At 43.0% G+C, this 12840-nt stretch overlaps 1 protein-coding gene across 5 annotated transcripts in view; it reads left to right on the top strand.

Annotated features, from left to right (window-relative positions):
- LOC118379232 (triple functional domain protein-like) overlaps positions 1–12840 on the top strand; it is a 129909-nt gene that overhangs the window by 70915 nt on the left and 46154 nt on the right. For all 5 annotated transcript variants that reach the window (XM_052470083.1, XM_052470085.1, XM_052470084.1 and 2 more), the window contains 5 exons: positions 3333–3437; positions 3593–3789; positions 4034–4247; positions 7341–7463; positions 7959–8150. In XM_052470083.1, coding sequence (XP_052326043.1) covers positions 3333–3437; positions 3593–3789; positions 4034–4247; positions 7341–7463; positions 7959–8150 — 831 coding nt within the window. The remainder of the gene's footprint in view (positions 1–3332; positions 3438–3592; positions 3790–4033; positions 4248–7340; positions 7464–7958; positions 8151–12840) is intronic.

Below are 12840 nucleotides of genomic sequence, written 5' to 3'. Positions count from 1 at the left end.
CTGTGTTATGCTTTTAAAACATTGGAACATTCCATTAACAGCTGGAACAGTCTTCTATAGGAGATGGAGGGGATAGAGAGAAAGATGGAGAGATGGACCAATGCATTCTTACCATTAACAGATGGAACAGTCTTCTATAGGAGATGGAGGGGATAGAGAGAAAGATGGAGAGATGGACCAATGCATTCTTACCATTAACAGATGGAACAGTCTTCTATAGGAGATGGAGGGGATAGAGAGAAAGATGGAGAGATGGACCAATGCATTCTTACCATTAACAGATGGAACAGTCTTCTATAGGAGATGGAGGGGATAGAGAGAAAGATGGAGAGATGGACCAATGCATTCTTACCATTAACAGATGGAACAGTCTTCTATAGGAGATGGAGGGGATAGAGAGAAAGATGGAGAGATGGACCAATGCATTCTTACCATTAACAGCTGGAACAGTCTTCTATAGGAGATGGAGGGGATAGAGAGAAAGATGGAGAGATGGACCAATGCATTCTTACCATTAACAGATGGAACAGTCTTCTATAGGAGATGGAGGGGATAGAGAGAAAGATGGAGAGATGGACCAATGCATTCTTACCATTAACAGATGGAACAGTCTTCTATAGGAGATGGAGGGGATAGAGAGAAAGATGGAGAGATGGACCAATGCATTCTTACCATTAACAGATGGAACAGTCTTCTATAGGAGATGGAGGGGATAGAGAGAAAGATGGAGAGATGGACCAATGCATTCTTACCATTAACAGATGGAACAGTCTTCTATAGGAGATGGAGGGGATAGAGAGAAAGATGGAGAGATGGACCAATGCATTCTTACCATTAACAGATGGAACAGTCTTCTATAGGAGATGGAGGGGATAGAGAGAAAGATGGAGAGATGGACCAATGCATTCTTACCATTAACAGATGGAACAGTCTTCTATAGGAGATGGAGGGGATAGAGAGAAAGATGGAGAGATGGACCAATGCATTCTTACCATTAACAGATGGAACAGTCTTCTATAGGAGATGGAGGGGATAGAGAGAAAGATGGAGAGATGGACCAATGCATTCTTACCATTAACAGATGGAACAGTCTTCTATAGGAGATGGAGGGGATAGAGAGAAAGATGGAGAGATGGACCAATGCATTCTTACCATTAACAGATGGAACAGTCTTCTATAGGAGATGGAGGGATAGAGAGAAAGATGGAGAGATGGACCGATGCATTCTTACCATTAACAGATGGAACAGTCTTCTATAGGAGATGGAGGGGATAGAGAGAAAGATGGAGAGATGGACCGATGCATTCTTACCATTAACAGATGGAACAGTCTTCTATAGGAGATGGAGGGGATAGAGAGAAAGATGGAGAGATGGACCAATGCATTCTTACCATTAACAGATGGAACAGTCTTCTATAGGAGATGGAGGGATAGAGAGAAAGATGGAGAGATGGACCGATGCATTCTTACCATTAACAGATGGAACAGTCTTCTATAGGAGATGGAGGGGATAGAGAGAAAGATGGAGAGATGGACCGATGCATTCTTACCATTAACAGATGGAACAGTCTTCTATAGGAGATGGAGGGGATAGAGAGAAAGATGGAGAGATGGACCGATGCATTCTTACCATTAACAGATGGAACAGTCTTCTATAGGAGATGGAGGGGATAGAGAGAAAGATGGAGAGATGGACCGATGCATTCTTACCATTAACAGATGGAACAGTCTTCTATAGGAGATGGAGGGGATAGAGAGAAAGATGGAGAGATGGACCGATGCATTCTTACCATTAACAGATGGAACAGTCTTCTATAGGAGATGGAGGGGATAGAGAGAAAGATGGAGAGATGGACCGATGCATTCTTACCATTAACAGATGGAACAGTCTTCTATAGGAGATGGAGGGGATAGAGAGAAAGATGGAGAGATGGACCAATGCATTCTTACCATTAACAGATGGAACAGTCTTCTATAGGAGATGGAGGGGATAGAGAGAAAGATGGAGAGATGGACCAATGCATTCTTACCATTAACAGATGGAACAGTCTTCTATAGGAGATGGAGGGGATAGAGAGAAAGATGGAGAGATGGACCAATGCATTCTTACCATTAACAGCTGGAACAGTCTTCTATAGGAGATGGAGGGGATAGAGAGAAAGATGGAGAGATGGACCAATGCATTCTTACCATTAACAGATGGAACAGTCTTCTATAGGAGATGGAGGGGATAGAGAGAAAGATGGAGAGATGGACCAATGCATTCTTACCATTAACAGATGGAACAGTCTTCTATAGGAGATGGAGGGGATAGAGAGAAAGATGGAGAGATGGACCAATGCATTCTTACCATTAACAGATGGAACAGTCTTCTATAGGAGATGGAGGGGATAGAGAGAAAGATGGAGAGATGGACCAATGCATTCTTACCATTAACAGCTGGAACAGTCTTCTATAGGAGATGGAGGGGATAGAGAGAAAGATGGAGAGATGGACCAATGCATTCTTACCATTAACAGATGGAACAGTCTTCTATAGGAGATGGAGGGGATAGAGAGAAAGATGGAGAGATGGACCAATGCATTCTTACCATTAACAGATGGAACAGTCTTCTTATAGGAGATGGACAGCTGTATTCTTACCTGGACTTGTCAATAGAAGAGAACCCTTAGAATTGTGCTTTACTCTTTCTGTCTGCCTTTCTGTGGTTTTAGAGGGGTTCTCAGCTTTTTTTTCTCTCTCTCTCTCTCTCTTTGTCTGTCTGTCTTTTCTTTCTGTTATTTCTTTCTTTCACTAATCTTGCCCACGCAAGGCGCTGTCAGGTCTCTCTCTTCATCCTCTGTCTATCCTTCAATCTGACACAGAGTGTGGGTGTTAACCTTGCTGTGTGGGTTGGTATTATCTTGTCAACATAAATGACTTGAGAACGGAAACAATCTCTCCCATATTTCTCAATCTGTACAGACATTTGACCTTTTCTGAGGTAAAAGTAATTTTCTAAATGTCCCCAAAAATGCAATATGAAATCAGCAGACTTAATCAAGGTGAGGGAGAACGAGACCGAGAGAGATGACCCTCTGTCGTAACCCCTCCCCTTTTTGTCATAGCCAATTAAATGTGTCTATCTGAGTGTCTGAATCACCATTATTGCTGTGTGTCACTGACACAGTGAGCACGGAGTGGGCGTTGAACTTGAACACAACCAAAAGGCTGTGATGATGTTGTTAGAATTGATTTAAAGCCTTCTATCCCTCCCTCTCTTCCCTTTCTTCCCTTTCCTCTTTACCGTTCCTCCTCATCTCCCCCTCTTCCCCCTCTCCATCTCTCTCTAGACCACCATGGTGTCGTTGGAGGGTCTATCTAAGGTGGTTGACGCCTCCCAGCTGACCTCTGACTTCGAGGGAAGTCTAGAATACAACCATGACGAGTGGATCGAGGTACGACCAGTCAATCAATTAATCAATCAATGGTTTGCCAAAACCAAAATACACCGACGTAAACACACACTTTAGATCTCTTCGTCAGTACTACAACCACAAGTCAATCAATCAATTTATCAATCAATCCATACAGTGTCTTGGTTCTTTTCCAGGTGCGGGTTGCGTTTGAGGAGTTTACGGGGCACGCGGGTCACATGTTGTCGAGGCTGGAGGAGATGCAGGAGGTGGTGGCGAGGAAAGACTTCCCCACGGACCTGGATGGGGCGCGGCGCATGATAGAGGAACACGCCACGCTGAAGAAGAAGGTCATCAAAGCTCCTATAGAGGAACTGGATACGGAGGGACAGAGGTAGGCTACGCACGCACACACACACACACACACACACACACACACACACACACACACACACACACACACACACACACACACACACACACACACACACACACACACACACACACACACACACACACACACACACACACACACACACACACACACACACACACAGACTGATGGTGAGGCTAATTTTACACTGCTGGTGGTGGTGTGTGTGTGTGTGTGTTATTTCACGTTGCGTCCTCTCTCCCAGGTTGCTGCAGCGTATCCAGAGCAGTGAGTCGTACAGGAACTCTAACGCCAGCGGTGTGTGTAACGCTGACACCCAGGGGCTAGTGCCACGCGTCGCCACCCTGCTGGACAAACTCCACAGCACACGACAACACCTCCACCAGGCCTGGCACATCAGGAAACTCCAGCTGGACCAGTGTTTCCAGCTCCGCCTCTTCGAACAGGATGCTGAGAAGGTACCATGGATGGAGATTAAAGGAAAAGACAACCGCTAGTGGGATTTATATGTGTGTGTGTGTGTGTGTGTGTGTGTGTGTGTGTGTGTGTGTGTGTGTGTGTGTGTGTGTGTGTGTGTGTGTGTGTGTGTGTGTGTGTGTGTGTGTGTGTGTGTGTGTGTGTGTGTGTGTGTGTGTGTGTGTGTGTAGGGGGCTGAATAGATCCAGTGTAATAGACTGATAGAGTATAATTGATACCGTCAATAGTTACTGTAGAATAGACAGATAGCAGTGTTGGACTGCGGTAAGGGCTTGTTGCTAGGACACGATAGACAGTAGTTAGCTCTGAAGAGGCTCTTGGTATTCTCTTATGACACTCAGCACATCTCTCTTCTTCCTGTGCCTAGTGATTCACAGATGTATGTATGTACACACACACACATACAGTACCAGTCAAAAATGTTGACACACCTACTCATTCAAAGGTTTTTCTTTATTTTTACTATTTTCTACATTGTAGAATAATAGTGAAGATATCAACACTATGAAATAGCACATATGGAATCATGTAGTAACCAAAAAAGTGTTAAACAAATCCAAATATATTTTAGGTTCTTCAAAGTAGCCACAATTTGCCTCATCCTAAGATTTATATATTTCTTAATTCCATTATTTTACTTTTAGATTTGTGTATATTGTTGTGAATTGTTAGATATTACGGCACTGTTGGAGCTAGGAACACAAGCAATAACATCTGCTAAATATGTGTATATGACCAATAAAATGTGATTTGATTTTGATTTGATGACAGCTTTGTACACTCTTGGCATTCTCTCAACCAGCTTCACCTGGAATGCTTTTCCAACAGTCTTGAAGGAGTTCCCAAATACACTACCGTTCAAAAATTTGGTGTACATTAGAAATGTCCTTGTTTTTCATGAAAACATACAGGAAATCAGTGGCAAAATTAATAGGAGATATAGTCATTATAAATAAGGATTTTTAATTGAAATAATAATGTGTTTAATTGAAATAATAATGTGAAATAATAACTTTGCTTTTGTCAAAGAGTCCTCCATTTGCAGCAATTACAGCCTTATACAGACCTTTGGCATTCTAGTTGTCAATTTGTTGAGGTATTCTGAAGAGATTTCACCCCATGCTTCCTGAAGCACCTCCCACAAGTTGGATTGACTTGATGGACACTTCTGACGTACCATACGGTCAAGCTGCTCCCACAAAAGCTCAGTAGGGTTGAGATCTGGTGACTACTGGCCACTCCATTATAGACAGAACACCAGCTGACTGCTTCTTCCCTAAAAGGTTATTGTATAGTTTGGAGTTGTGCTTTGGGTCATTGTCCTGTTGTAGGAGGAAATTGGCTTCAATTAAGCACCGTCCACAGGGTATGGCATGGCACTGCAAAATGGAGTGATAGCCTTCCTTCTTCAAGATTCCTTTTACCCTGTACAAATCTCCCACTTTACCACCACCAAAGCACTCCCAGACCATCCCATTGTGTCCACCATGCTTGACAGATGGCGTCAAGCACTCCTCCCTCCAGCATCTCCAGCATTTTTTCTGCATCTCACAAATGTTCTTTGTGATTCGAACACCTCAGACTTAGATTCGTCTGTCAATAACACTTTTTTCCAATCTTCCTCTGTCCAGTGTCTGTGTTCTTTTGCCCATCTTAATTTTTATTTTTACTGACCAGTATGAGATATGTTTTTTTCTTTGGTTTCCTAATGATCAATTATCCTTTTAAAATGAGAAACTTGGATTAACTCACACAATGTGCCATTGGAACACAGGAGTGATGGTTGCTGATAATGGGCCTCTGTACGCCTATGTAGATATTCCATTAGAAATCAGCCGTTTCCAGCTACAATAGTCATTTACAACATTAACAATGTCAACACTATATTTCTGATCAATTTGATGTTATTTTAATGGACAAAAATGTGCTTTTCTTTCTAAAACAAGGACATTTCTAAGTGACCCCAAACGTTTGAACCTACTCTTCGTCTCACAAAGACATGGCGTTTGGATCCCAAAATCTCAAATTTGGACTCTTCAGACCAAAGGACAGCTTTCTACTGGTCTAATGTCCATTATACCTGTTTCTTGGCCCAAGCAAGTCTCTTCTTCTCATTGGTGTCCTTTAGTAGTGAATTCTTTGCAGCAATTCGACCATGAAGTTCTGATTCACAGTCTCCTCTGAATAGTTGATGTTGAGATGTCTGTTACTTGAACTCTGAAGCATTTATTTGGGCTGCAATTTCTGAGGCTGGTAACTCTAATGAACTTATCCTCTGCAGCAGAGATAACTCTGGGTCTTCCTTCCTCTGACGGTTCTCATGAGAGACAGTTTCATTATAGCGCTGGATGGTTTTGAAGACTGCACTTGAAGAAACTTTCGAAGTTCTTGACATTTTCTGGATTGACTGACCTTCATGTCTTAAAGTAATGATGGACTGCCGTTTCTCTTTGCTTATTTGAGCTGTTCTTGCCATAATATGGACTTGGTCTTTTACCAAATAAGGCTATCTTCTGTATACCATCCCTACCTTGTCACAGCACAACTGATTGGCTCAAACGCATTAAAATTCCACAAATTAACTTTTAACAAGGCGCACCTGAGAATTGAAATGCATTCCAGGTGACTAAGCTGGTTGAGAGAAGGCCAAGAGTGTGCAAATCTTTCAAGGCAAAGTGTGGCTATTTTGAAGAATCTCAAATATAAACTATATTTTGATTTGTTTAACGCTTTTTTGGTTATTACATGATTCCATATGTATTATTTCCTAGTTTTGATGTCTTCACTACTATTCTACAATGTAAAAAATAGTAAAAAATAAAGAAAAATACACACACACACACACACACACACACACTTGCAAGACAGTGTTTTTGCACACTCACGTTTCTACATTCACACGTGCAAGCATACATACACATACAGTAGTCCCGCTAAGCAGTATACAGTACACAAAATGATACACCCACACACAAGCACAATGATACAGACCCAAGCACACTCTACTGTCTGTAGCTGTTAGCTGCCTGCACTATCCCGTCTCTAACGTGTGTGTTTGGGTGTCTTTCCCTCAGATGTTTGATTGGATAATGGCCAACAAGGGTCTGTTCCTGGCCGGCTACACCGAGATCGGCAACAACCACCCACACGCCATGGAGCTACAGACGCAGCACAACCACTTTGCTATGAACTGCATGGTAAGAACACACACACACACACCGAGCAGCAGGCTATTACGCAGCTAGAAGCTGTATCCATACAGGTTTACATAATGGTTCTGAAACGGATGTCTTTAAAGCAGGAGATGAATCGACTGTATTGCCTCAGCTAGATGATGACTCTGCAGATGGAAACGCGCACTGACATTTAGTGCTGCACTTAAAATCAATACAAGCTCTCTCTCGTGTGCACACACACCCTGTCTAGTTGAGGCTTGGTCCATAGGGAATCCATAGGTAGCTATTACAAAGCTGGCATCCTTCCATACTGACATCACTCCAATCCTTTCTACAACCAGAATCTGGAAAGTACGCTAAATTGGGGTTTTCGGTATGGACTTAGTGCCTACTCCATTTTTTGTTGTTGTTGTGCTTATTGTGAAATATCTGTATGTTTATTTGTCTATTATCTGAATAGCTAAATAAACCAAATCAATGTTTCTCTCCCTCACCCCAATCCCCTTCCCGCTCCAGAACGTGTATGTGAACATCAACAGGATAATGTCAGTGGGTAACAGGCTATTGGAGTCTGGTCACTATGCCTCGGTGCAGATTAAACAGATCTCAGGTCAGCTGGAAGTGGAGTGGAAAGCCTTCGCTGCGGCCCTGGACGAACGCAGCACACTGCTGGAGATGTCTGCCGCCTTCCACCAGAAATGTGACCAGGTGGGTGGTGGTGGTACAGACACTCGTCACACGCAGGAACACATTAGAGGTCAACCGATTAATTAGGGCCGATTTTCAAGTTTTCATAACAATCGGAAATCGGTATTTTTGGACACCGATTTGGCCAATTTAAAAATATATATTTTTATTTTTAACACCTTTATTTAATCTTCATTTAACTAGGCAAGTCAGTTAAGAAGGTGGGTTAACTGCCTCGTTCAGGGGCAGAACGACAGATTCAATCTTGCAACCTTGCAGTTAACTAGTCCAACGCTCTTAACCACCTGATTACATTGCACTCCACGAGGAGCCTGCCTTTACGCGAATGCAGTTAGCCAAGGTAAGTTGCTAGCTAGCATTATACTTATCTTATAAAAAACAATCAATCATAATCACTACTTAACTACACATGGTTGATGATATTACTAGTTTATCTAGCTTGTCCTGCGTTGCATATAATCTGACTGAGCATACAAGCATACAAGTATCTGACTAAGCGGTGGTAGGCAGCAGCAGGCTCGTAAGCATTCATTCAAACGGCACTTTCGTGCATTTTCCAAGCAGCTCTCCGTTGTGCTTCAAGCATTGCGCTGTTTATGACTTCAAGCCTATCAACTCCCGAGATGAGGCTGGTGTAACGATGTGAAATGGCTAGCTAGTTAGCGGGGTGAGCGCTAATAGCGTTTCAAACGTCACTCGCTCTGAGACTTGGAGTGGTTCTTCCCCTTGCTCTGCATGGGTAATGCTGCTTCGAGGGTGGCTGTTGTCGTTGTGTTCCTGGTCCGAGCCCAGGGAGGAGCGAGGATGCACAATGTAGATGTCCTAACCGACTTGCCAAAACTATAGTTTGTAAACAAGAAATTTGTGGAGTGGTTGAAAAATGAGTTTTAATGACTCCAACCTAAGTGTATGTAAACTTCTGACTTCAACTGTACATACATACACATTCTCTAGTGTGTGTGATCTCTGTATGATGAGTGTGCAGTGAGATTACAAATAGATTAGAATCCTACTGTGTTGGTTTGTTTAATATTCCCATGTGACTTCTTCTTTTATTTTATTCTTTGCTACGTCTTCTTGTCCCCCACGTTGAAATCGGGGAGGGGACTGTGGATCGGTCTCTGTCCGTCCATCTGGCAGTCCGTTCGTATGTTTGTCACACGCGATATCTCAGACAGCGCTGGCCCGATTTTGACAAAACTTGGGTGAATGATGCGTCTTGCCAAAGAGATCTGGCATTTACAACTTACACTGATTGGCGGGAGCTATAGTAATGAACTGAAATGTGTGAGTTGCACCAGAGAGGAAGAGGCAAAGCGAGAGGGATAACTGGGCCCAAAAAAGGTGCCGCTTTTTCTTTGGCACAGTACATGGAATACAGGGAGTGGATTAGCTAAAGAGACTGCAGGGCTCGACATTCAGGGCTGCCCACTGGCCAGGCAACATCTGCCGAGCTCATCGGGACAGTTAATCATGCTTTCATATGGCCCCTACGTTTCCAAACTCAGATTCACAGAAATACACTGTATTTATAAAAACTGTAAAATCACATGATGTTATTAGTGCCAGTGGGAGTTTTTTTCAGGACATTAAACAAGCAACAAGATCATATTTAGTCTGTAATCCAGCTCATGATTAGCCTATTGTGGTAGAAAATGCAGAGGAGCAACCCCATGCTTCAGCCATGTAGCCACGAGGTTGCATCAGATAGTTGATCATGCTTCAGCCATGTAGCCACGAGGTTGCATCAGATAGTTGATCATGCTTCAGCCATGTAGCCACGAGGTTGCATCAGATAGTTGATCATGCTTCAGCCATGTAGCCACGAGGTTGCATCAGATAGTTGATCATGCTTCAGCCATGTAGCCACGAGGCTGCATCAGATAGTTGATCATGCTTCAGCCATGTAGCCACGAGGCTGCATCAGACCTTTAGTTAACCAGGTAGGCAAGTTGAGAACAAGTTCTCATTTACAATTGCGACCTGGCCAAGATAAAGCAAAGCAGTTCGACACATACAACGACACAGAGTTACACATGGAGTAAAACAAACATACAGTCAATAATACAGTATAAACAAGTCTATATACGATGTGAGCAAATGAGGTGAGATAAGGGAGGTAAAGGCAAAAAAAGGCCATGGTGGCAAAGTAAATACAATATAGCAAGTAAAACACTGGAATGGTAGATTTGCAATGGAAGAATGTGCAAAGTAGAAATAAAAATAATGGGGTGCAAAGGAGCCAAATAAATAAATAAATTAAATACAGTAGGGAAAGAGGTAGTTGTTTGGGCTAAATTATAGGGGGGCTATGTACAGGTGCAGTAATCTGTGAGCTGCTCTGACAGTTGGTGCTTAAAGCTAGTGAGGGAGATAAGTGTTTCCAGTTTCAGAGATTTTTGTAGTTTGTTCCAGTCATTGGCAGCAGAGAACTGGAAGGAGAGGCGGCCAAAAAAAGAATTGGTTTTGGGGGTGACTAGAAAGATATACCTGCTGGAGCGTGTGCTACAGGTGGGAGATGCTATGGTGACCAGCGAGCTGAGATAAGGGGGGACTTTACCTAGCAGGGTCTTGTAGATGACATGGAGCCAGTGGGTTTGGCGACGAGTATGAAGCGAGGGCCAGCCAACGAGAGCGTACAGGTCGCAATGGTGGGTAGTATATGGGGCTTTGGTGGCAAAACGGATGGCACTGTGATAGACTGCATCCAATTTGTTGAGTAGGGTATTGGAGGCTATTTTGTAAATGACATCGCCAAAGTCGAGGATTGGTAGGATGGTCAGTTTTACAAGGGTATGTTTGGTAGCATGAGTGAAGGATGCTTTGTTGCGAAATAGGAAGCCAATTCTAGATTTAACTTTGGATTGGAGATGTTTGATATGGGTCTGGAAGGAGAGTTTACAGTCTAACCAGACACCTAAGTATTTGTAGTTGTCCATCTATTCTAAGTCAGAGCTGTCCAGAGTAGTGATGTTGGACAGGCGGGCAGGTGCAGGTAGCGATCGGTTGAAGAGCATGCATTTAGTTTTACTTGTATTTAACTTCTTGCGTCGAGCCAACCCGGATCCGGGATCATGACTACAGCCTCAAGCCCATTACCATAACGCAACATTAACTATTCATGAAAATCGCAAATGAAATTAAATCAATATGCTAGCTCTCATGCTTAGCCTTTTGTTAACAACACTGTCATCTCAGATTTTCAAAAATATGCTTCTCTATCATAGCAAAACTAGCATTTAGCGTTAGCATTTAGCATTAGCATTTAGCGTTAGCATCACCAGGCAACATTTTCACAAAAACCAGCAAAAACATTCAATAAATCATTTACCTTTGAGGAACTTTGGATGTTTTCAATGAGGAGACTCTCAGTTAGATAGCAAATGTTCAGTTTTCCTGAAAGATTATTTGTGCAGGAGAAATCGGTCCGTTTTCTGCGTCATGTTTGGCTACCAAAAAAAAACGAAAATTCAGTTATAAGAAAGCAGGACTTTTTCCATAATAACTCCATAATATCGACTGAAACATGGCAAACGTTGTTTAGAATCAATCCTCAAGGTGTTTTTCTACATATCTCTTCAATGTGGTATCGTTCCTGGAAGTGTGCTTCTCTGTCTGTATTCCATGGCAAAATGAGTGTTACTGGACACCGGACGGCCCCCTGGCAAATGTAGTCTCTTATGGCCAATCTTCCAATGATATGCCTACAAATACGCCACAATGCTGCAGACATCTTGGATGAACGGCAGAGCGCATAAGCTCGTTCACAGCATATTCACAGCCATATAAGTAGACGTTAGTAAAACACAGCGTCAAAAATCCTGTTCATTTCCTGTTTGAAGTTTCATCTTGGTTTTGCCTGTAAGATCAGTTCTGGGGTACTCACAGATAATATCTTTGCAGTTTTGAAAACGTCAGTGTTTTCTTTCCAACACTGGCAATTATATGCATTGTCGAGCATCTTTTCGTGACAAAATATAGCGCTTAAAACGGGCACGTTTTTTTATCCAATAATGACATAGCGCCCCCATAGGTTGAAGAGGTTAAGAGCAATTGGAGGCCACGGAAGGAGAGTTGTATGGCATTGAAGCTTGCCTGGAGGGTTGTTAACACAGTGTCCAGAGAAGGGCCAGAAGTATACAGAATGGTGTCGTCTGCGTAGAGGTGGATCAGAGACTCACCAGCAGCAAGAGCGACCTCATTGATGTATACAGAGAAGAGAGTCGGTCCAAGAATTGAACCCTGTGGCACCCCCATAGAGACTGCCAGAGGTCCGGACAGCAGACCCTCCGATTTGACACACTGAACTCTATCAGAGAAGTAGTTGGTGAACCAGGCGAGGCAATCATTTGAGAAACCAAGGCTGTCGAGTCTGCCGATGAGGATGTGGTGATTGACAGAGTCGAAAGCCTTGGCCAGATCAATGAATACGGCTGCACAGTAATGTTTCTTATCGATGGCGGTTAAGATATCGTTTAGGACCTTGAGCGTGGCTGAGGTGCACCCATGACCAGCTCTGAAACCAGATTGCATAGCAGAGAAGGTATGGTGAGATTCGAAATGGTCGGTAATCTGTTTGTTGACTTGGCTTTCGAAGATCTTAGAAAGGCATGGTAGGATAGATATAGGTCTGTAGCAGTTTGGGTCAAGAGTGTCCTCCCCTTTGAAGAGGGGGATGACCGCAGCTGCT

This window comes from Oncorhynchus keta, chromosome 19, assembly GCF_023373465.1.
Source record: "Oncorhynchus keta strain PuntledgeMale-10-30-2019 chromosome 19, Oket_V2, whole genome shotgun sequence".
Classification (NCBI taxonomy): domain Eukaryota; kingdom Metazoa; phylum Chordata; class Actinopteri; order Salmoniformes; family Salmonidae; genus Oncorhynchus; species Oncorhynchus keta.
The sequence above is the reverse complement of the archived record's forward strand: the minus strand, read 5'-3'. Positions and strand labels throughout refer to the sequence as shown.